This window comes from Aotus nancymaae, unplaced genomic scaffold (assembly GCF_030222135.1).
Source record: "Aotus nancymaae isolate 86718 unplaced genomic scaffold, 86718_ANA_hifiasm-v0.15.2.pri h1tg000012l, whole genome shotgun sequence".
NCBI lineage: Eukaryota > Metazoa > Chordata > Mammalia > Primates > Aotidae > Aotus > Aotus nancymaae.
Window position 1 is genome coordinate 30,780,867 of NW_026988423.1, and position 22,212 is coordinate 30,803,078.

At 52.5% G+C, this 22,212-nt stretch overlaps 2 protein-coding genes across 6 annotated transcripts in view; both read left to right on the forward strand.

Moving 5' to 3' along the window:
* Positions 1-7,116, forward strand: part of DCPS (decapping enzyme, scavenger) — a 46,914-nt gene extending 39,798 nt beyond the window's left edge. For both annotated transcript variants that reach the window (XM_064375562.1, XM_064375563.1), the window contains exons 5-6: positions 4,649-4,759; positions 6,715-7,116. In XM_064375562.1, the coding sequence (XP_064231632.1) occupies positions 4,649-4,759; positions 6,715-6,981 (378 nt within the window). In that variant the 3' untranslated portion in view covers positions 6,982-7,116. The remainder of the gene's footprint in view (positions 1-4,648; positions 4,760-6,714) is intronic.
* Positions 7,117-16,247: 9,131 nt separating this feature from the next.
* ST3GAL4 (ST3 beta-galactoside alpha-2,3-sialyltransferase 4) overlaps positions 16,248-22,212 on the forward strand; it is a 58,073-nt gene continuing 52,108 nt past the window's right edge. For 2 of the 4 annotated variants that reach the window (XM_064375572.1, XM_064375573.1), the window contains exon 1: positions 17,214-17,370. Coding sequence is in view for 1 of the 4 variants with exons in the window: in XM_064375570.1 (XP_064231640.1) it covers positions 16,323-16,325 (3 nt within the window). In the remaining 3 variants the exon portion in view is untranslated. Of the gene's footprint in view, positions 16,326-17,213; positions 17,371-22,212 lie in introns of those variants that run through there. The other 2 variants (XM_064375570.1, XM_064375571.1) reach the window with 2 other exon arrangements.

The following is a 22,212-nucleotide window of genomic DNA, read 5'->3' on the forward strand; positions in this document are numbered from 1 at the left end:
GCGAAGTGGTCTGTGCAGCCACCTGTGCTTCCAGCTGCACCTGGATCCCTCAGGTGGGGTGTTTACATTTTCTCCGTTCTTGACACCAGCAGATCCAGGCAGGCCCATGTTCTGAAGCACTGGCAGGCAGGAACCATGGTGACCAACCCAAGGCATCTCCTCCTCAGCCCGAGCTGTGGAGTAGCTTAGTCCAGACTTCCACTCAGCTCCTCGGTCCCATGCCCTGGCCTCCAAGCACCTCTGCTTCTCCCATCCTTCTAAGGAGCAGGTTTGAGAGGATCCGTCCTCCCTCACAGGTATCCCTTTCAAGTTCCCTATGGCCTTCCTGTCTCTCCCAGACCAGCCCACCACCAGAGTTATCACCTACCACCACCTCTTTTATACCCTGAGAGTATCAGAAACTTTTATACCCTGACAGTGTCAGAAACAAGCAGAGCCACTGTGTTGCAGAGAGTGCTGTTCATACCACAGTCTGGAACCGGGCCGTACGCAGCCTGCAACAGGAGAGGGGCAGTGGCTCATGCCTGTAATCCCAGCACTTTGGGAGCCCAAGGCATGTGGATCACCTGAGGTCGGGAGTTCAAGACCAGCCTGACCAACATGGAGAAACCCCATCTCTATTAAAAATACAAAAATACAAAATTAGCCGGGTGTGATGGTGCATGCCTGTAATCCCAGCTACTCGGGAGGCTGAGGCAGGAGAATTGCTTGAACCTGGGAGGTGGAGGTTGCAGTGAGCTGAGTTCGCACCATTGCACTCCAGCCTGGGCAACAAGAGTGAAACTTCGTCTCAAAAAAAAAACGAAAAAACAAGAGAGGGGCCTGGATAAGCCAAGGCAGGCAGGCAGGCTTGGGCACTGGGAGCAGACACACATCCCCTCTCCTCCACTTTCACCTGGGGTGTACTCCAGGCTCAGATGTGCCGTTCTGCTCTCGGTGGGCCCGTCTGGTTTCTGCATCCCTCACAGGGTGGAGAGACTCTCGTAGAGAAGGTGGCTTGTGGTGGAGCCCGTCTGTCCCTCCGAGGGCTCGCTCCCTCTGCCTCCTCAGTTGTGGCTGCCCATGAGGACTTCGGTTTTGACTTGGGGTAAAGGGGTGGGAGTTTGGCTCAGAGTTACACAGGCATGTGAGCACCACTCATCTCTTGACAGGAGGCTTGTGGGAATTCCCAAATGTGGCCCAAGGGGTGGGAGAGAATTTGAAGGGAATTTCCGAAGTTGCAGCATTGATTGATGATTTCCTAGAGCCAAGTAAGTTCAAATAAGAGGGCTCTCCTCATGTGGGGTGCTGCAGTGAGAGGCTAAGGGGACACCCACATCCCCTCTCCCCTTCCCTGCAGCTTCTCTCTGCCTGTGCCACCTTCAGGCCTTGAGGGAGGGAGCCAGGACTGGCTCTGTAGGCGTCTGAAGAGGTAGGACCTGAAGGCCTACTGACTCAAACTGAGTGGTAGCTCTGCAAACCCCCATCTGTCCTCTGGGGCCGCCCTGCACCTGGAGATCCGGGGGCAAAGCCTGGGTCATAGGAAGTGGGGCCCACCACTAATGAGAATCCCAGCGGGGCTGTGGAGGCGTAGGGTAGGAGGACCTTCTACTGCATGAGACTCTCAAAGACTGAAGAGCTTGCCAGGGGATCACAGTCTTAAGGCCTTGGAAGGACAACAAAAGATAGACTTGTTCATCTCTATCCCCGAAGCCCCGAATGCATTTGAGCCCATGGCAGAGAGCAGAAATCCGTTCTCCTTCTGACTCCAGTGCTGGCAGGCCATGCTTCACCTGCCAGTGAAACCTCCCTCCCTCTGTCCCCTTTAAAACAGGAAAGGCTTTAGGAGCTGCACTCTGGCTGCCAGCCACAGGGCTGGAATTACTTGTCCTCAGTGGTCATGAAAGGGCAAGCTTAAATGTCAGGCTTTGCTTCATAGTGATGCAGGTGTGGTCCTTCTTAACTTTTGCTTAATTCTTTTTTTTTTTTTTGAGACCAAGTCTCACTCCGTTGCCCAGATCGGAGTGCAGTGGCGTGATCTCAGCTCACTGCAACCTCCGCCTCCCGGATTCAAGCGATTCTCATGCCTCAGCAACCTGAATAGCTGGGACTACAGGCGTGAGCCACCACGCCCAGCTTTAATTCTTACTTGACTTTTGATGATGACGTATTTTACTTTGTCAGATCTTTGACTTGTGACAGCACTGAATTTGATAGCTCTCTTGGAATTAGGCAATGCATCCAGGAGAAAGACAGGCCATGTCTGGGCTTCTATTCTTTGTCTTTGGGCCAGGGAAGGGCTGGGGATAGGGAGACACCCTGGTGTTTGCTTTCAGGATCTTTCCTAATCACCTTGAATCTCCTCCTGCCACCGGTCCTGGAAGTTACTGTCTCTAAACTGATGGCCCTGGATTCAAGAGATTATCCATTTCTCCATCCATTCAACAAATATTTATCAGGTGCCTGTTTGCTAGAGACGGTGCCTCTTTAGGAGATTATAACATCCCGTCTTCTGTTCTCTTAAAGGTCACCTGTGTGTTCTTTTGTTTATTTTCTTTTAGGTTTAGTTCATACACGTGGCAAAAATGCACACAGAACAGAGGATGTGCAGTGAAAGTATGTTCCCCCACCCCACAGTCCTTCCTTTCCCTTCCCTAAAACCACTGTCGTTGCTATTTGTCTCTGGTAACCTTTCTATACTGGGTTTATAAACATATGTACATGTGTATATAGATACACATACATTTTCAGTTCATATGATTTAAGTTCTTTGATCTAAAGTTCTCAGACCAGGGAATTCTTCCTTTGAGTCACACTAGAGGTTAAAAGATGGCTCTCCAATGTTCCAGCAATTCTCTTTCTTCCTGGCAGGAAACTATTAGTTTGATTTTACGGTCTTGACTTGTAAAAAGAGACTGATGGTGTCTGTCTGTCTTCCCAGAGTGACGGATGGGCCACCTTCTGGGGTGCCAGCCTGAGGCCCTCTCTTGCCGCTGGTCTAGCTTTTTTCAGATCACTTCCTGAGCCAGGAGGCCCTTTGGCTGCCAGCAGGAAATTTGGGGTCATGTCTAATGAATGGATTATTTTCCCTCCCTTACACAGCCTGTGAACTGACACCTAACACCACGGTCTGACACCCAGCACCAGGCTCCATGCACCTTTCTATGCCAGTGGAGCAGAGAGTTGAGAGTTAGTGTCATGTTTGTGATTTGTCAGCAGACATCACCCAAAACAAATGTTACTATTATTTGGGAGTCCCATGACAATGACACATAGAACAGCTGAAAACACACACACTCAGACATTCATCAGCATGTGCATGTGCGCGTGCACGTGCGCGCGCACACACACACACACACACAAAACCCAAGTTCAAGCACTTTTGTTTCTGAGCTTCTCTTTGGATTCCTAAGTCCAAAGTGAGAGAGTACACAGGAGCAAATTGAGGCCTGGTACATACAGCTCAGCTACACGTGGGAGCTTCCTGTGGGCTCATCTGCAGAAATTCTGAGGCAGAGAACCCAGATTCCTAGAACTCTGGCAGGAAAAATGTTCATGGCATGTAAAGACCATGGCATATTCGGATATCAGGAAGTAATGTAGAAAAGCCCATCCTGAATTTTCAATTTGGGGCCCCAGGGAATTTGGTTGGGTGAGTCATGGTCCTGAAATTATCTCCACAAGGAATCTGGTAGCTGAAACTGCAGGGCAGGGCGCTGCTGGGTTCTCCCTGCACCTGGCCCCTCAGAGCCTTGGTGTCTGGGGCCTGCCTGCGCATGGATGTAATTACCAGGCAAGGCCAGGGTTTAAGTAAGCAGGGGTTTTCTGGGCAAGAGGAAGAGTTCATTTGCCCTCTGGCACAAGATCTTGACTTTGATTCTTTGTACTGTTGTGACCTTCAGGTTTTCATCAGCCAGGCTGTGCTCAGGAAGGACAGCAGGAAGGCGTCCTGTGAGATAGGGGAAGAGAGAAACAGGCTAACTGCCCTGGTGTGTGTGCTGCCGAGCTGGCCCTAGGCTCCCTTCTCAGCCGTCGCACCCCACTCCACCCCTTCACGTGCCTTGACTCCAGACAAATCAAGTTGCTTCCTGTCCCCTTACGTATACATTCTATGCCCTCTGCATTCGTACCCTATACATTGTTGCCGCCAGGCCTTTGCTCTGTTTCCTCTGCCTGAATATCCTTTCTCCAAATTCTACCACTTTTTCTAGACTGATCCTCTGCCTTCTCTTCCAGAAGGCCTTCCTGTGTTGCTCCAGGTAGCTAGAGTCTTTCCTTCCTCCTGTGCTGGGATTATTTTGTGTCTTACAGTAGAGCTACTTACATACATGCGATAAGACTGTAAACTCTTAGAGGGAGAGAGTTGCCCTTGCTCTTCCTTGAATCTCTCGGCTCCCTGCCCCTGGTAGCTCTGGGGAGTGAGTATGTGGAACTCTCACAGGGTATTTCTCTAGCAAGAAGCAGACACAGAAGGCCTGCTCCTCAGACCATCCCACATGCCTGGGATTGCGGCTGCCTGCATTGCCTGGGGGTCAGTCCTGCTGCAGGGTTTCTCCTGGTGCTGCAGGCTTCACGTGGATGCGTCTTGGCTTACGTGAGAACTCCAGGGTTGGCAGCCTCCCCAGGTCTGTTCCCTGCTGAGCCTGGTCTCCCCTCACTCTCTATGCAGCTCGATGACCTCTACTTGATTGCCATCTGCCATCGCCGGGGCATCAGGTCCCTACGTGACCTCACTCCAGAGCACCTGCCGCTGCTCAGGAACATTCTCCACCAGGGGCAGGTGAGTGGCTTCACCATACCACATGGAAGCCCAGAGAAATTAGACTCAGATTCCAGTGTGTTCCTGGGCCCCTTTCCTCACCCTTCCCAGAATCCATCTTGTAGAGACTTCTCTCAGGGACCCCATTAGGCTCTTCAGGTTGAAGAGCAGGGCCCTACATCCCTGGTCCTGCCTGGCACGCCAGCTCTGCTTTCAGCCACATTTCCTCACCCTCACACTCGCCTTCCTCAGCCTTTCTCCACAGGTCCCATCTAGGATGCACTTTCACCCCTCACCCCATAGACTCTGGTCCTTAAGTCCTGGCCCCTCCCACTCAAGGATCACCTGTCTCTCATGACAACCATGACAACCACATCGTGCCAGAGCTGCTTGGAAATATGGGCGCATGACTTCCATATGTGTGCATGCATGTGTCTCCCTGTCTAGACTCAGGACAGACTGAATTCTGTAGCACCTGGTGTTCTGGGATACTTTCTCTCTGGGATATTTGTTGAATTGAATGAAATTATAGGGGCTCTACATAGAGCCCAGGAGCAGGGGAAGATGGGGGAAGAGTGTCTAGAATCTTGGGTGTAGTCCTGGCCTGACATTTGGACCCTAACCAGCTGAGTGGCCTGGGGCAGGTTACTTCACCTCCCTGGACCCCATTATCTAGATGGATCCCTTCTAAATCCACCCTCCTTTGGGGCCAGGTCTCAGTCTTTTTCCCACTCTGAGATGTGATGATCTGCCTGACATGCCAGAGCTAGCAGTCATAACGATGCCCAGCCAGGAGAGAGGTTTGCCCCTCTTTGACCAGTGCCGCTTCGAGGTGTTAATGCAGACCTGGAGGAAAGGCTCTGCCCAGACCCAGCCTCCCCCTGCTGCTGGGCTCCAGTCGATCTTCCCTCTTGCCCATCCATGGCACCACCCCTCTGGCTGCCTTTATCTTTTTGGGGTGGCTTATTCATATCCTGAAGCAGTCTCTGGATATTACAAATGGCACACAATGGTGTCTTTCTCTTAGGGAGATGCTGGGCCAACACTTTGACCTGCCCTAGCAGCTCAGACAGCTCCACCCTGGCAGGCCGGCCCCACTTATTCCAGGAAGCCTTCAGGTGCCTTGGCCCTGGTCTCACCCTGCTGCAGAGGTTCCTGGGGCGAGCTCCAAATGCAGAACACAATTCTGGGGTGTATACTGAGCCCACTGAGGCCCTAGTCTTTTTCTCTTCACCTCTGACCACCTCAGGGATTTGCCCACAATGGAGATGAGAGTCTCCAGTTAATTCTATGCCTTGCAGGCTCCTGAAGGTGGAGGTTGGTAGAAAAAGACCCACCCCTGAGCAAGGTGGAAGAGGGCAAAGGAAGCCAGGGCCGAAGTCAATGCTTTCTTCTTCTGCAGGGAGCCCACTGACACTTGCCTAGGTCTGTGTGGGAGCAGCCCCTCCCACACCCCTTCCCCAGTCCTTGCTCTTTCACCAAGTCCTCAGCATAGCTCCCTCCCTATCTTCATTGTTTCCAACCTCCACGCTGTTCTATGCTAAAAGGGAGAATGAGGCTTCCTCCCACCCACTTCATGATTGATTAAATGCTTCTAAATCATGAAAGATTGTTCCCATAGTCTTGGGAGTCTGGGGCCTGTCTGTAGACACTGGGCCTTCCAAGATTCCCAGCAGCAACTGTTTGAGGAAGTCAGTGTTTTATCCACGTTAGGGTGGGGACGCTGATCGAGGCCGCTCCCCGCTTCTCGTGGGAGAGAGTCTCAGCTTTGCCGCTGTCACCTGTACTTGTGGATTTCCTAGACTAGGAGACAGAGGGAACTGAAGCAGACAGCAGGCAGAGAACTATTTGGAGGGTCTTTATGAGCTGTCCCAGGGCAGCCCGGGATTCATATGGGAGGAGGGTCTAGATGGGGCCATGGTGCCTGCCCCTAGGTAGCACGGTGACTCTTGACCTGCCTGCTCCTATCTCATCAGGAAGTCATCCTGCAGCGCTACCAGATGATGGGAGACCGTCTGCGAGTATACCTGCACTACCTGCCCTCCTACTACCACCTGCACGTGCACTTCACCGCCCTGGGCTTCGAGGCCCCCGGCTCAAGCGTGGAGCGCGCCCACCTGCTGGCCGAAGTCATCGAGAACCTGGAGTGTGACCCCAAGCACTACCAGCGGCGCACGCTCACCTTCGCCCTCAGGACTGATGACCCCCTGCTCAAGCTCTTGCAGGAGGCTCGGCAAAGCTGAATTAACTCGAGAAGAAGAGCACACGTGTGGGACTGGGGGAGGAGTGGGGACAAGATTTTTTATCTCCAAGTGAATTTTCTAAAAATGTGTTTTGTACCGGCTTATTCCTAGTAGTGAATAAAGTAGTGGGCTCACTCAGTGTGGACAGCGTGGCCTGGGAGGCAGACAGATGGTGAGGGAGAGTGGGTGGGCAGAACTGGTGGGAACGCCTTGAGAAAGGTGGAAAGGCTCCAGGTGGTGGTTTCAACCGACGGGTGGGAGCTGACCTGGTTGGGTGCCAAGGGCCTTCTCAAGCCCCTGGGCTCACAGTCCATGGTAGCTTCCTCGTCCCCACTCTGTGCCTCTCCTGTTGGCACTCCTTCCTGTTCTGCTCCTCCCCCTCTCCCCTCCTCCTTCCCCTACCATCCAACTCTTCTTTGAGGAGTCCCCCAAAAAACCAAACTTGAAACCTTTCAGGAAATTATCAATAGAGGTTTCTGATGGCACTTCCTTCCAGCACTGAGGTCACACCTCCTTGTGAGTCAGTTAACCCTGTTGATAAACTTCTTGTTGATGAGGATGGGGGTGTGGTGCCTGGAAGTGGGTGGGTTTTAATAGGAATCAGATGATGCAAGCCTGAAAAGGCTGCCTTGCTCTGTTATTTGGTCAGCGAGTCCCCGGCCTTGAGTTTTTTATCTCAGCAGGAAGACAAAACAGATTCACACGGAGCAGCCAGAAGATCAAGTGCAAAACAGTGAATCAGCAAGGGCAAAGTGATACAGTTGCAGTTGAATACAAAGGCTCGGAGGCGGCTCGGGTTCAAGGCATAATAGAGGCAGATGTTCAGAGGATCTTGAGACCAGGAAGGGACCTCAAAGTGTCAGAGGCTGATGACCAATTAAGGAGCCATTGGGGCTTATCTGGGAAGGGTGACACCTGCAACCACTCAAGCAGAGCAGGAACATGGCTTGTACGTGCAGGCTCACGAGTAAACACATAAGACTCTCTCCAGCACACAGGACCAAGGCGTCCTGCTGCCGGAGGGGCTGGTGTTGGCCACTTTGTCAGAGTAGGGCTGTGGATTTTGTGCCTTGCTTGGGAAGCTCTCAGGTGTGGCAGAATTGCAGGCTCTTAAGTGAAAGCAGGTGGGAAGCATGAGGCACAGTGAGTGGTCCTTACTCCATCCCTTGCCTGAGAACCAGGAAAACTCATTCAGAGTCCAACCCCTTTACTTGCAGGTGGTGGTTTGGGTGCAGCCAACCTGCTTCAGGATCTCAGGGCCTGTTGTGGACCACTGTGGCCCTGGGAAAGACCCCTTAGAAACAGCAGGGGAGTGGAGGGTGTGGTCAGAAAACCTCAGGGACCTGCTGCAGCCTTCAGGGAGTTCAGATGAGGCACAACGAAGCGACTGGCCTCCACTCAGCCACTCTTCCTTGCAGCTCTTTTTTTTTTTTTTTTTTTGAGTCGGAGTCTCGCCCTGTTGCCCAGGCTGGAGTGCAGTGGCGCAGTCTCAGCTCACTGCAACCTCCACCTCCCGGATTCAAGCTATTCTCCTGCCTCAGCCTCCTGAGTAGCTGGGACTACAGGCGTGTGCCATCACGCCTGGCTAATTTTTTGTATTTTTAGTAGAGACAGGGTTTCATTGTGTTAGCCAGAATGGTCTCGATCTCTTGATGTCGTGATCCGCCCGCCTCAGCCTCCCAAAGTGCTGGGATTACAGGCATAAGCCACCGCGCCCAGCTTTTATTTTTATTTTTTTGAGAGAGTCTCACTCCATCACCCCGACTGGAAGTGCATGCAGTGGCTTGATCTTGGTTCACTGCAACCTCTGCCTCCCAGGTTCAGGCAATTCTCCTGCATCAGCCTCCCGAGTAGCTGGGACTACAGGTGCATGCCACCACACCCTGCTAATTTTTGTGTTTTTAGGATGGTCACCAACTCCTGGCCTCAGGTGATCCACCCACCTCGGCCTCCCAAAGTGCTGGGATTCCAGGTGTGAGCCACTGCGCCTGGCCCCCTGCAGCATTTCAACAGTCCCTGGGTTCAGGCGGCGTGCAGTTGCAGCCAAGGAACTTTGAGGTGGTGACCAATGCAGGGAGGTCTGACAGAGAGCCAGCAACATCCATTTCATGACCACCACACATCTGACCGACTCTTTCCCGGGCTAAGCAAATACTTTTGTGGGCAGTGACACTGGCAACTGCTGGGGTCTTGGGGTCAGGAGGCTGGATGGAGGTCTTCTCCCAGAGCAGTGTCCAGCTTGCAGGAATGCTCCCTGGGTCTCAGTTATGCCCATTCCAGGTCCAGGGGAAAGAAGTGACCCGCTTCCCATCTAAAAGCAGATGTGGTCCCGGCAAGCAAACACGGGGCTCCATTTCCAGCACCACAACTGCCTCGGAGCGGAGGGACGCCTCCCTGTGCAGCAGCCCTTCCCTGCGGCCTCAGCGCACACTCTCCTGCCTAGCCCTCAACGGTGCTGCTAGAGGGCCTGGCTCCACAGGCTCCCACTGACCTTGCCGTTCCTTCCCCTCATCCTGTAGTGCCTGGCCCCCTGGAGGAAGGTGCGTAGGAACTTGACACTGGATGAATAAATGTTTGAGGGGCAGGAGATATGGAACAGAGTTCACGTAACGGGACCGATGAGGCTGGAGTCACAGCAGAGGGCAGGCACTCAGGTCTGGAAAGGCAGGGCATGGAGACAGGGACCCGCACTCAGGAAGGCTTCTCGACTCCCCTGAGGGGCTGGCCATTCTGTCTTCTTCCCACTCTGCAGGGAGGGGGCCCTCTGGGATAGCATCCCCTGAATTGTCTCCCTAAGCCTCTCCTTATTTTCACTGTAGTACAGAAGGGGTCTCCTCCCAAAGTCTCACCTCTTAACTTTTCCTGTACATGGAAAGACAAGCCTCTGCTAGGGGCCTGGCAATGGTTTCCCTTCAGAGCCAGCTAGTGTTCTGCTGCTGTAATCGCCAGAAAACCTGTCAGCCACTGCCCTCATGAAGGTCCCTCCCTCTCTCCCTCAATCCAGCCCTCTTTGGGCTTGTCAGCCTCAAGGGCTAGAGTGCCCCAGGTTGGCTGCTTTGCCAAGTCCTCTTAAGACTCCAAAAGCATAGTCTTTTTTTATTTTTTTGAGATGGAGTTTCACTCTTGTTGCCTAGGCTGAAGTGCAATGGTGCAATCTCAGCTCACTGCAACTTCCACCTCCCAGGTTTCAGTGATTCTACTCTATCAGCCTCCTGAGTAGCTGGGATTACAGGCGCCCGCCACTACTCCTGGCTAATTTTTTTTGATATTTTTGGTAGAGATGGGGTTTCACTATATTGGCCAGGCTGGTCTCGAACTCTTGACCTTAGGTGATCCGCCCGCCTTGGCATCTCAAAGTGCTGAGATTACAGGCGTGAGTCACTGCGCCTGGCCATCTCTCTGTCTTTATAGGGTGAACTTTATATCAGACTCCTGGATAACTCAACATGGTAGTTTCGCATATAGTGCCTCTTTTTATTCCTACTTGTGAGTTTGTCTGCTTTGTTTTAGTTATCTCTGTATCCCTGGCCCCTATGATACTACCTAGTTCAGCAAACCAACCTTTTACACAAAGCAACGTTATAACACTACATTCATATAGCAGATCATTTCATGATCCGCATTCTCGCTCCATTTTACAAAGAAATGGGCTCAGGATGTCTTGTCCAGCATTATGGAGTTAAGTTAGTCAGCTCTAGGAAGCAGAGACTTCTGGCCCTTTGTTCACTATTTCCCCAGAACCTCCGGCGGTGACTCACCTATAAGTGCTCCATAAACGTGGCAAATGGAGGACCAGAGCTAGGCTCTGAATGAGGCCTCCTGGATCTCAGGCAGAGGATGGAGAGTAAGGACCACCCCCTCTGCCTCATGCTTCCCTCCTGCTAACACTTAAGAGCCCACCATCCTTCCGTCCTGAGCAAGCCACAATTGCAGCCCTGCCTTGGCAAAATGGCAAATGCCAGCCCCTTGGGCAGCACCACACCTTGGTCCTGTGTGCTGGAGAGAGTGCCTCATGTGTTTAACTGTGTGCCCTCAGAAGCATGCTGTGCCCGGGCTCTGCTGGAGCAGTGCAGATGTCACCCTTCCTAGATAAATCCTGGAGGGCTCCATGACTGGCTTTTAGCCCCAACGCTTGGCCTACATTCTTTCTACCTCGGTTGGAAAAGGAAAGCAGCAGTTGGAGGCATGACTGCTGTTGTTTCTTGGCTTCTCCCCGTTTGCCTCAAAGTTTCCTAATAGAGCAAAATTGCTGAGTGGTCTCTATTTATCAACATGAAACAGAAAAATACCATCTCAGGCTCCACATTCCATGTCCCTGTCGAATACAGATCCCCGAATTGAGAAATAAGAAACAATTACATACAAAGTAATACTTGAACATGTTTCTCTTGTAATACTTCCATATCCAAAACATTTGAATATATTTATTTTATTGATGTAGGTCTGCCAACTCTTCCTTCTCAGAAAAGACTATTTTTATTCCAAACATGTATACATAGGTTAAAATGTACTTTTAAAAATAAGATGGTGATAATTATCAGTAGTTGTTTTTAAAGTAGCCTCGCTTAGCAAAATAAATGTTACCAACCCTAAGTTTGTTCTATTATAACATTGAAATTACATTGAATTCTGAAATCCATGTCAACTTGAAGTTACCAAGTTTTAACCGCCATTAGGAAATAAACAGGAATGGAATCTGTTTCAAGTGTTTCAGTTTCAATTCAATTTAATAAACAGGTTTTGAACATCTACCCAACCCTCTTTTGGGTGTTTTGCAAGCACCTGGAGGCAGAGCTCAAGTGGAGCTTACAATTTAGTGAGGAACACAGGCATTAATTACAACGTAATTACAATGTTAATGAGTGCCTTGAAGTGGAGGGGGCTATGGGGCTTCAGCCCCAAAAAGCTAAACCTGCAGGCTAAAACTTTTCGGTTTTTTAATTATTTCTTTTAATTGGCAAATAGAAATTGTACATATTTACGGTGTACAACGTAATGTTTTGTTATATGTATACACTGTGGAATCACGATATCAGGCTAATTAACATATGCATCACCTCACATATTTATCATTTTGTAATGGTGAGAACATTTAAAATCTCTGTGAGCAATTTTCAAGTATACAGTACATTTTTTTCTTTTCTTTTTTTCTTTTTTTTTTTTGTTTTTTTGAGACGGAGTCTTGCTCCGCTGCTCAGGCTGGAGTGGAATAGTGCGATCTCAACTCACTGCAACCTCCGCCTCCCGGGTTCAAGCCTTGTGCCTCAGTCTCCCGAGTAGCTGGGACTACAGGCACACATCACTACGCCTGGCTAATTTTGTAGTTTTAGTAGAGACAGGGTTTTACCATGTTGTCTAGGCTGGTCTCAAACTCCTGACCTCAAGTGATCTGCCTGCCTCTGCCTCCCAAAGTGCTGGGATTATAGGCGTGAGCCACCTGCCTGGCCCCGTACATCGTTATTAACTATTATTACCATGTTGCACAATACATCTCTGGAACTTCTTCCTCCAGTCCAATTGAAAGTTTGTATCCTTTGACCATTTCCCCATTCCCGCTGGCAACCACTGTTCTACTCTCTGCTTCTGTGAGTTTCACTTTGTTAGGTTTGATACGTCAGATTGGGCAGTGTTTGTCTTCTCATGCTCTATACTGGACCTTGCTCATCATCAGTCCAGTGACAAGCAGAACATAGGCCCAGAAGGGAGACCAGGGCTCAGTGTGGCTGGCACCAAGAGCTGAGCTTCTAGCATGGGCCCACACATACATTTAGGACTCTAGCGGATCTTCCCTTCAGAACCGTGATAAAGAAATGAAAGCCAAGGCCAAAAAAATCTCAGAATGTTTTTTCCTCCTCTGCTTGGGAAGCAGAGTGGTCTGATGGCTCCATAGAATCTGTGCCATAACCAAGTCTGATCTGGGGCAAGTTACATAAATTTTGCTCATGAAATAGGAGTGATAATAAGGCTTCCCCCAGAGAGTTTTTGTGAGGATTAAATGAGAATTTTGTGGGACATAGTAATCACTCAGTAAGTGTTCTGGTCTGAGAGTGACCAAAAGGATGGTACTAGAGATATTTGGGCAAGATATTTGCTATGGCCTGAATGTCTGTGTTACCCTAAAATTCCTATGTGGAAATCCTAATCCCCAAGGCAATGGTAGGACCTTTGGGAGGTGATTAGGCCATGAGGATGGGGAGCCCCAATTAATGGGATTAGTGTCTCATTAAAGAGATCCTAGAGTCACCCCTGGACCCTTCCTCTCACTGTGAGGTGACAGTGAGAAGATGACCTTCTATGAACCAGGAAGCAGGCTGCTGGTGTCTGAATCCTAGGCTTCCTAGCCTACAGAGCTGCCAGAGATTGCAGTAGTTTATAAGCCACCCAGTCTACACTTTGTATAACAGACCAAACAAACTTAAGACAATGTTAAAAATAACTTCCTGATTAAAAGCGCTATGAAATGCTAGACTGTGCATGGCAACCAAGAGGTTTTATTTATTTATTTAGTGACAGAGTTTCACTTTGTCACCCAGGCTGGAGTGCAATGGCTTGATTTCGGCTCACTGCAGCCTCCACCTCCCAGGTTCAAGTGATTCTCCTGCCTCAGCCTCCCAAGTAGTTGGGATTACAGGCGCCCGCTACCACACCTGGCTAATTTTTGTGTTTTTAGTGGAGATAGGGTTTCACCATGTTGGCTAGGCTGGTCTTAAACTCCTGACCTCAGGTGATCCACCCACCTCGGCCTCCCAGAGTGCTGGGATTACAGCTGTGAACCACTGTGCTCTGCCAACCAAGAGGTTTTAAGGAAAAAAGCAAACTATAAACTTCCTGTGGTTAACTGACTGTGGTCCTAAACAGAGGCAGGGGCTGCATACAATGACTTCTCAGGATCTCTTTCAGCCTGCAGGTTCCTGGAATGCATTTCAGCTAACACTATAACAGTGATGTCCCTTGCTACTGAGAACGCTGGGAGCAGCGCAGCTCCATGGTCCAGCCATATAAATCTGATAAAAATAGGAGCTGAAATACCATCCTGGAGCTGCTATTTTAAAAAGCATATGAGATGCTGGATGGGGTATATTTCTTCCTCATACAGCATCTTGCTGTTCCCTCCTCTTGGTGGGCAGGATGCTAATGTGGCACATAGAGAGACATGCTCCTGCTCACACCCACCCCTGCCAGAGAGGATCCGCAGGGCCAGGGCTTCCCAGGTCTGGATGCACCTGCTCCTCCCTCTGCTCCTGAGGCCCCTCTGGTTGCCCCAGCACAGAGGTGTCCTGCCACTTCCACCAAGAAGAAATACAGGAGAGGTAAAGGGAGGCAAAGGAAATAGGAATGGAGGCAGCACTGATGGCTTGGAAGAGGACTCAGACCTGTTGTTCCTCAGGTTACCTTGGCCCCACTTTGGCACAGCTAACATCCAGAAGAAATAGTCCCCACGGGCCAAAGCCCTGCTCACCCCACCTTATTGCCTCTTGTTGAGCCGCTCATAATGTCTTTTAGCTGCACTAAAGGGGTGCCTGGGGTTAAAGAAGCACAAGAAAAGAAAAGAGAAAGGAAAGATGGAAAGAAAAAGAAAAAGAAAGGAAGAGAAAAAGAAGGAAGGAAGGAAGGAGAAGAAAATAAAAGAAAAGAGGAAAAGAAAGGCACCATAATTGCTTCCCTCCTGCCCTCAAAGATGATATGGCTTCTAGGCAGTGAGCTAAGCTTCTGGCTGTGCTGTTAAGAAACTGGAGGGAAAAGATCATGAGTAAGCACATTGTGGCCTAACTGGAGGGGAGCAGAATTACAGTTAGCTTCTGGGCACCTAGTAACCAGGCTTGGGATAAGCTGGGGGAAGGAGCAGGGAGAGGCCTGAATACAGCTTATAGGTTAGAAGAGGCGTGTCACCTGCATAGTGACAACACACACTTGGCTGGGCATGGTGGCTCACACCTATAATCCCAGTACTGTGGGAGGCCGAGGTGGGTGGATCACCTGAGGTCAGGAGTTCAAAATCAGCCTGGCTAACATGGTGAAACCCTGTTTCTACTAAAAATACAAAAATTAGCCAGGCATGGTGGCATGTGCCTGTAGTCCCAGCTACTTGGGAGGCTGAGGCAGGAGAATCTCTTGAACCTGGGAGGTGGAGGTTGCAGTGAGCCAAGATGGCGCCACTGCACTCCCGCCTGGACAACAAGAAGGAAACTCTGTCTCAAAAAGAAAAAAAAAAAAAGCCAGCACACACTTATATATAGCAGGTTATGCTTTCAGAGCAAATTTGAATCCATTGCCTGATTTAATGCCAACAATAGCCCTTTGAATAAGCACAGTTATTTCCATTTTTTTGTTCTAGTAAGAAAACTAAAGCTATTTAGTGGCAGAGGCAGAGTTGGAACTCAAGTGTCCAGGAGCAAATGCTGGTTCTTAGGTTCCATTTTTCTGGTACAGTGACATTTACGTGATTCACAGCAAGAACTGCAAACTATGTTTAGATCTAGTTCATTAAATGGCCAAGTTTAGAGGCTGTGCTGATGTTTGGATCAGTTCTGCCAGATTCACCTAGCTTAATTAAGCTGCTTATTCTCTTTGGGCCAGTTTTCTTATCTGTAGAACAAAGAGGTGATTCCCTCTACCTTCAGTTGCCCAGGGCAGGGAGTTAGTCATTGTGTTCTTTTTTTTTTTTTTTTTTGAGATGGAGATTTGCTCGTTGCCGAGGCTGGAGTACAATGGCACGATCTTGGTTTACTGCAATCTCTGCCTCCCAGGTTTAAGAGATTCTCCTGCCTCAGTCTCCTGAGTAGCTGGGATTACAGGCATGCATCACCATGCCCAGCTCATTTTTGTATTTTTAGTAGAGACAGGGTTTCTCCATGTTAGTCAGGCTGGTCTCCAACTACCGACCTCAGGTCATTTGCCCGCCTCGGCCTCCCAAAGTGCTGGGATTACAGGCGTGAGTCACCACGCCCGGCCCATTATGTTCTTTATATCCGCTTAATTCCAGACCTGGAGATGGCAAGCAACAAATAGTTGCTGAATGAATGTTTGACTGATTAAGCCAAAGGCACCATATTGAAACAAAATTAAATTAGACACGGTGAAATGCCAAACAGCCTCTGCCCATGCAAGGAATGATTGAGGATGGAGCACAGTCACCCGCAGAGGGACAACTGGGAGGCAGACTCTCCTCACTCAGTTTATTTGGAGCAGAACTTCCCGCGTTACCGCTTCTTGACAGATAAGCCCTCCCGCCCGAAGCGGGCTTTGAGCTGGCACTTCTCTGAACCACCTTGCACTTAGTCACATCCTGTCCTGCCTCGTTCTTGAATGGAGTCCATGGTGAGCCTTCTCTATGTCGCTGGATGGTAAGCTTCCTGGGGACAGGGAATGGGTCTGACGCTTTCCTTGGAGCCCCTGGCGTTCCCAACACAGGGCTGTTTATACGTGGGGCTCTGGAAACACTGTGTCGACCTATGAAAGGGACTGGCTTAGGGGGCTGTGGATTGTCCTGCAGGGTGACTTCTGAACTGTTCTTCAGCCTGGGCAGTTCCCAGGTTTATTTAGGGGGATGCCTGGGTCCAAGGAACCAGAGTCAGGGGCCCAGGGGTTTCTTCCTGTAGACAGGATGCCTGGAGCCTTCAATAACAGGAAACGGAGAAGCTTTCTGAGGCCAAGATAGAGTCTGCAAGTGAGGGGTGCAGAGCGAGCAGTTTGGGGGCGGCAGGCCCCGACCAAAGCAGAGGAAGGGCCCAAGTCTGGGCCCAGGGGACTGGCTGCCTTGCGTGCATGGGGGATAAGAAGCATGGGCTCCGGAACAAGGCCCTACCCCCCCGCCTCAGTTTCCCCAGTAAGGGAAGGACACGGTTCTCTTTTCGGGAAAGCACTGAACCCTTTCTTGATTCTCATTGTTCCCAGGAGGGTGCGCGTTGGCTGCGCTGGGCATACCCACCCTCGCGCCACTCACAGGCAGCGCCCGCCCTGGCCCTGCGCTCACCCCATCCGGCCTCCTCTTCCGCTACTAAGTGCCTCTCGCACCCCCGGCGCCCCTGCCTGCCTCCGTCCGGGCCTCGGAGGCGTGCACACCATCCCAAGCCGGCGATCGCGCGGCATCGCCCCCGCCCTTCCCCCTCCTCCACCCCGCCCTTTCTCCCCCTCCCGGTCGCTCCCGGGAGTCGGCTCCGGGGCCGCCGTGTGCGCAAGCGTGTCCAGCCCCTTCCCCGCCCCCCGCCCGGGCCCGGGCCCCCGCCTCCCCTGCAAGCGGACTCGTCCGCTCGCAGGCCGGCCCCGCGCCCGGTACAGGGACCGGGCCGAAAGGAGCCGTCGCGCCAGCGCTGCGCTGCGGGTCGGTGCGCCTAGCGGATCGGAGCTGCGCGCGGAACTGTGCTGCCCCGCCCCGCTCCACCCGCGAGGGTGAGTACGCGGCGGCCGGGCGCGGGGGCCCGCGGGGGAGGCGGGGAGCCGCGGGGTCCTCGGCCGCCTGGCCTCAGCCGGCGCGGCGACTCCGGGAGGGGGTCGGGCCCGGCACGTGGGCGCAGCGCGCGTTGGGGTGGGGCGGCCACAGCCCTGCGGAGCTGCTTTCCGGGGTCCCTTTCCCTGCACCAGATTTTCGCGGGAAGCCGGATCCTCTCCGCTCCTTGGGAGTGAGCAAGCGGGACAGTCCTGCGGAAAGTTTCCGCCCCTACTCCCCAAGCCCTGCGCCGGGGCTGAAGAGGCGGCCTTCACCTCCAGCATCCTCGAGCGATGGTTTCTCCCACAACTACCCCGGTCAGGTCCAGCACATGGGAGCTCGCTGTGCTGGAGGTGACAGGCTTCGCGGTGTCTGCCTGTGTGCAGGAGTCGCAAGGTTGCTGAGCAGAACCCAAAGGTGGAGTTGTCAGTGGGAGGCCGGCCGTGCCCAGGGCCCCAGGGCCACGTTATGGGGGTCATCAGGCCTAGGCCACTGTGCCTCAGAGCTGCACGGGTGGTGAGCAGTGGGGAGGGATGAGTTGCGAGGAGTGGGCTCAGCTGTCTGCTGTGGGTGTCTCCTCGGGGTCCTGGCTGGCAGGGACCTCCCGGGCATCCCAGAACCGCCAACATGTCTGCCAGCACTGACCCTCCATTCCCAGTCTTGGGGGGAGGCTCTGTCTGGGCAGCGTGGGGCCTGACCTACTGTGGCTGCTTCCTCTGTTCCCCAGCCTGGGTCCCGAGGGCCTGGCTTAGGGAACTGCTGCCAGAAGGCTGGGAGTGTAGGCAGTGTTCGGGTGCCCAGCTGTGCCCTGTCTGACCTCATGGCCACCCACAGGCTGGCACCCCCCACAGGCTTCTTGGGGATGCCTGTACTTTCCACCGCCGGAGGGAGGCACCGCGTGGAAGCCAAGCTCAGTCGGACTCATTCTTTGTGAACCTTGGAACAGGCCTGGCACAGGCTGAGTTCTCACAAGAGACACACACCCGTGTCACTCTCTCCTGAGCTGTGCTGGACCTGTCCTGCAGACCCCACCTCCTCTAGGTCCTGGCCCTGGCATCTGCTGGGAGATTTTAAATGAGTTGATATGTACTAAGTGCTTTGAAAGGCGCCTGCACATAGGAAGAGCTGTATAAATGTTCACTAGTAGTCATATTTTCCCCATGCTCTTACTCTCCAAAGCTGCCTGATAATTCTAGAGTGGGTTCCGGGGATGTGCCAGCTATTTGGGGCCTAGAAATGAACTCGGGAGGCTGTTTTGCTTGCTGAGAGCAGGTCTGGGAATGCCCCTTGACCAAGCTGAGGCATCCCAAGTCCTGGGACCATTCCCCACCCTGCTCCTGGCCCATTTCCAGACTGCTCCTGTGCCTGGCCCCATTGCACTGGGTGGGTGATCTTAGGCTGCCCCGTGGGCCCTGGGCTCCTCCAAGACATGGAGAGCTTGCCAGGAGTTGAGGCCCGACCCCCACAGACTCCAAGATGGCAACAGAGGTTGTAACGGTGCAGCTGGAAGGAGAAGTTGGAAAACTGAATTTGAAGTTGCCAGCTTGGACTCTGGGCAGAGTGGGTATCTTTAGCTTGGGAGTGGGTTGCTGTTCAGGGGCTACAGGGCTGCCTTCCCTGTGAATTGATGCCCAGGCTGAGGAGACTCTGGACTGTCTTCCCTTTGGACGCAGTGACTTGCCCCCTGCTTCTCAGGAACAGAGTACTGTGCCTTCTTCTCTGGGTCTCTCTTCAGAGAGACTGCTCTAGGGGTTGTCCCAATGGAGTTGGGAATTCTTCCTCTTGGAATGGCTCAAAGGTTTGCACCATCCATTGCAGGGAAGGGATCCCTCTATCTCGGACTAATACAAATGTTTGCATGCCTGCTGGGTTCCAGACCCTGGGCCTATAGGGAAAGGAGCTGGCTGAGGGCCCTACAGGGGATGAAGAGGGAGCTTGGGCCTCAAGTGGGGTCTGAAGTCCAAGCCTGCAGATTGCCATCAAGGCAGCTACCAGAGCCTAGCCAAGCTCCTGGCCCCTCGGAGATGGACCTTGGATGCTGGAGAGCGGGGCAGTCCGGCAGAGCAGGGTGCGGCACCCCAAGCACACAGCCCCTGTTTCCTACCCCCTCGGCTCAGTCACACTGGGCCGACTGGACACTTCCCTGCAGCCAGCTTCTGTGAGTGGTTTAGCTCCCGCTCTGTGTTCCCCTCGCTCTGGGATCCTCCTTCCTTCTCAAGACCCACGACCTTGACCTGAAGCTTTTGGTTGCTGGGAGGAAATGGTGAGGGCAGGCAGATTTGGGTGACTGTTGTCATTAAACCCCTCTTCTTTGTTGCCGCCTTCCCAGATGTGTTCAGTGCTTCTGTATGAGTGTCCTGAGTGGCCCTGGATGGGCTACTGGCTGACCCTGGCCTCAGAATCACCTCTAACCCCTGCCACATTTGGAGGAGGGAGGTGTCTGAATGAAGTCCTTTATTCTACAGATGGAGGAAGTAGTCAGTGTAGCCTCACGTGGGAGCAGCAGCATGTGATGCCCAGGCCCCAGCCAAGTGCCCATCGGCTTCCAACTGGAGCCCCTGAGCCCTGCAGGGGCTGAACTCCCCCAAAGCATTGCTTGGGTTGTTGCTTTTCGGGGTTAGAGTGAGTGTGAGTGTCCCGAGCTGCGGGTTATCTTTTAGTGTTGGCTGAACCATAACCTGGGACCTATAGGCAGGCCACAGCCCCATCTCTGTCCCCCTGCACCCCACCCTGCCCTGCAGAAAGATGATGTGATCGCCATAGACCGAAGCTCTGGGCTCCACTGCTGGCCCAGCCGGGAGGAGGTTCCTGCTCCTCTGATTGAAGTGAGGTGTGGGTCTGGCTGGGCCTTCAGTTTCCCACCTGGGCCTGGAGAGTGAGGAAGTCCTGGCCGCAGAAACCCAGAAGTGCCTGAGTTGGAGAGTCCTTCTGTCCCACCTGCAGCTCATTCAAGCCTGTGCCTAGGGGTTGCGGTCCTCGGGATCTTTCCTGTTTAGGGGAGGCAGCCTTGAAGAGTGCAGGGGCCAGTTTGGAGAGTGCTAGGGAATGCTGGTCTGCCCCGACGCTACTTATGCTCTGTGTCCTCTGCCAGCTGCAGCATGAACATCTGTCCCGATAATCAAAAGGGCCTCAGCAAATAACAAAAAGATTGCCATTTAGCAGTCAGGCATTTATTAAAAACCTGACCCAATAAACTTAAAAAAAAAAGATGTGCTAGACACTCTACATCACTTCATGTGAGCCTCACACAACCCTGTAATTAAGCCCATTTATAAATGAAGAAATGGAGGATTGAAGGATTAAGTTACTTGGCCAAGGTCACACAGCTCGTAAGCAGCTGAGCTAGAACTCAAATCCAGGCCTGTTTCCAAAACCTTCACTTTTCAGCCCAGTTCTCAACTGCCCTCTGGAGTCTGCCCATTCTGCCCAATGAAGAAAGAGATCCCGGCTTAAAGGTTTTTGTAAAGGGGTTTGCTGAAGGCCATAGTGTATTAGTATCAAAGGTGGAACACAAATCCAGGCCTCTGAGTGCTGTCCTGAACCCCACATTCTGGCCGGGCCCTTTGCCTGAGCTCAGGCTTGCCGCTTTCTCGGTTGGGCAGGGCAGGGCAGGACAGTGTTCTCCTCCCTCCTTCCTTCCTCCTTCCCTCCTTCCCTGCCGGCCCTCCCAGCCCTCCCAACCCCCACCTCTGCTGCTTTCCCTTGGCAATTGCTTCCATCTGGCCTGCCTGCAGCTCCTATTCCTTTGGAAATGCGGCTGCCGCCCACATGGCTGCAAGGCAACCATGGCCACACGTGGGGAAGGGGAGGGGCCTTACGGGGTCTAAGCGCAGGGACTTCGGCCAAGGTGGCTGCTCCCGGCGTCTGGCATCCTGAATCCTGCCAGGCAGAAGCACCTTGGCTGCCTGACCCTCCTTGACGCCTGTCCTGGGCTGACTGAAGGCCAGAGAAGTTCCCAAAGACCCAATTCTCCTTCCAACATGGTGAACTGTTTCGCTCGAAGGGAAGCTCAGCACCAGCAATCCTCCCTATCCCTTACAGGTTGCTCAGGTTGCAAAGAGGGATTCCTGGCAGGAGAGAATTAGGGGCCAGCCGGGGTATATCCTGGGTTCCCACCGGGTTCTAATCATTTGGAGGGAAGTCATACAAGGGACTAGTGAGGGCAGAGGCTGAGGGATCCGCGGAGTTCTGGGCAGGTGAGAGGCAGGTGAGGAGGCAGCTGACTTGGTTCATGACTGTAGGCATGCGCCACCTCACTAGGCTAATTTTTCTATTTTTTGTAGAGATGGGGTTTTGCCATGATGCCCGGGCTGGTCTTGAACTTCTGGGCTCAAGACATCCACCTGCCTTGGCCTCCCAAAGTGCTGGGATTATAGGCGTCAGCCACTGTGCCTGGCCAAGCGTGTCTGCCTTGTTCACTGCTATATATCCTTAATGCCTAGAACGATGCCTAGCAAATAATAAGCACTCGGTAGATTCTTGTGTGATGAGTGATGGAAATGCAGCTCAGGCATGCCGACTTTGGCTTTGCTGCATCTTTACTTTGCTTCCTCCTTCTTCCAGGGCAAAGGGAAAAAGTTTCCTTTTTGCCAGGTGAGCTGTTTGCCAGAGAAGGGTCTGGCCCCAGCTGTGTGCTGCCACCTGGGTGGTCTCTGGTTGGATGCCAGAGAGGCAGGCAGGAGCCCAGGTAGGAGCCCAGGTGGGGTTGGGCAGGAGTTTGTCCCCTGAGGAGGGCGTGCCCCATTCCACCCATCCCAGGGTCAGCTGGCCACATTTCTGTACCTGTCACCTTTCCCTAGTAGCCT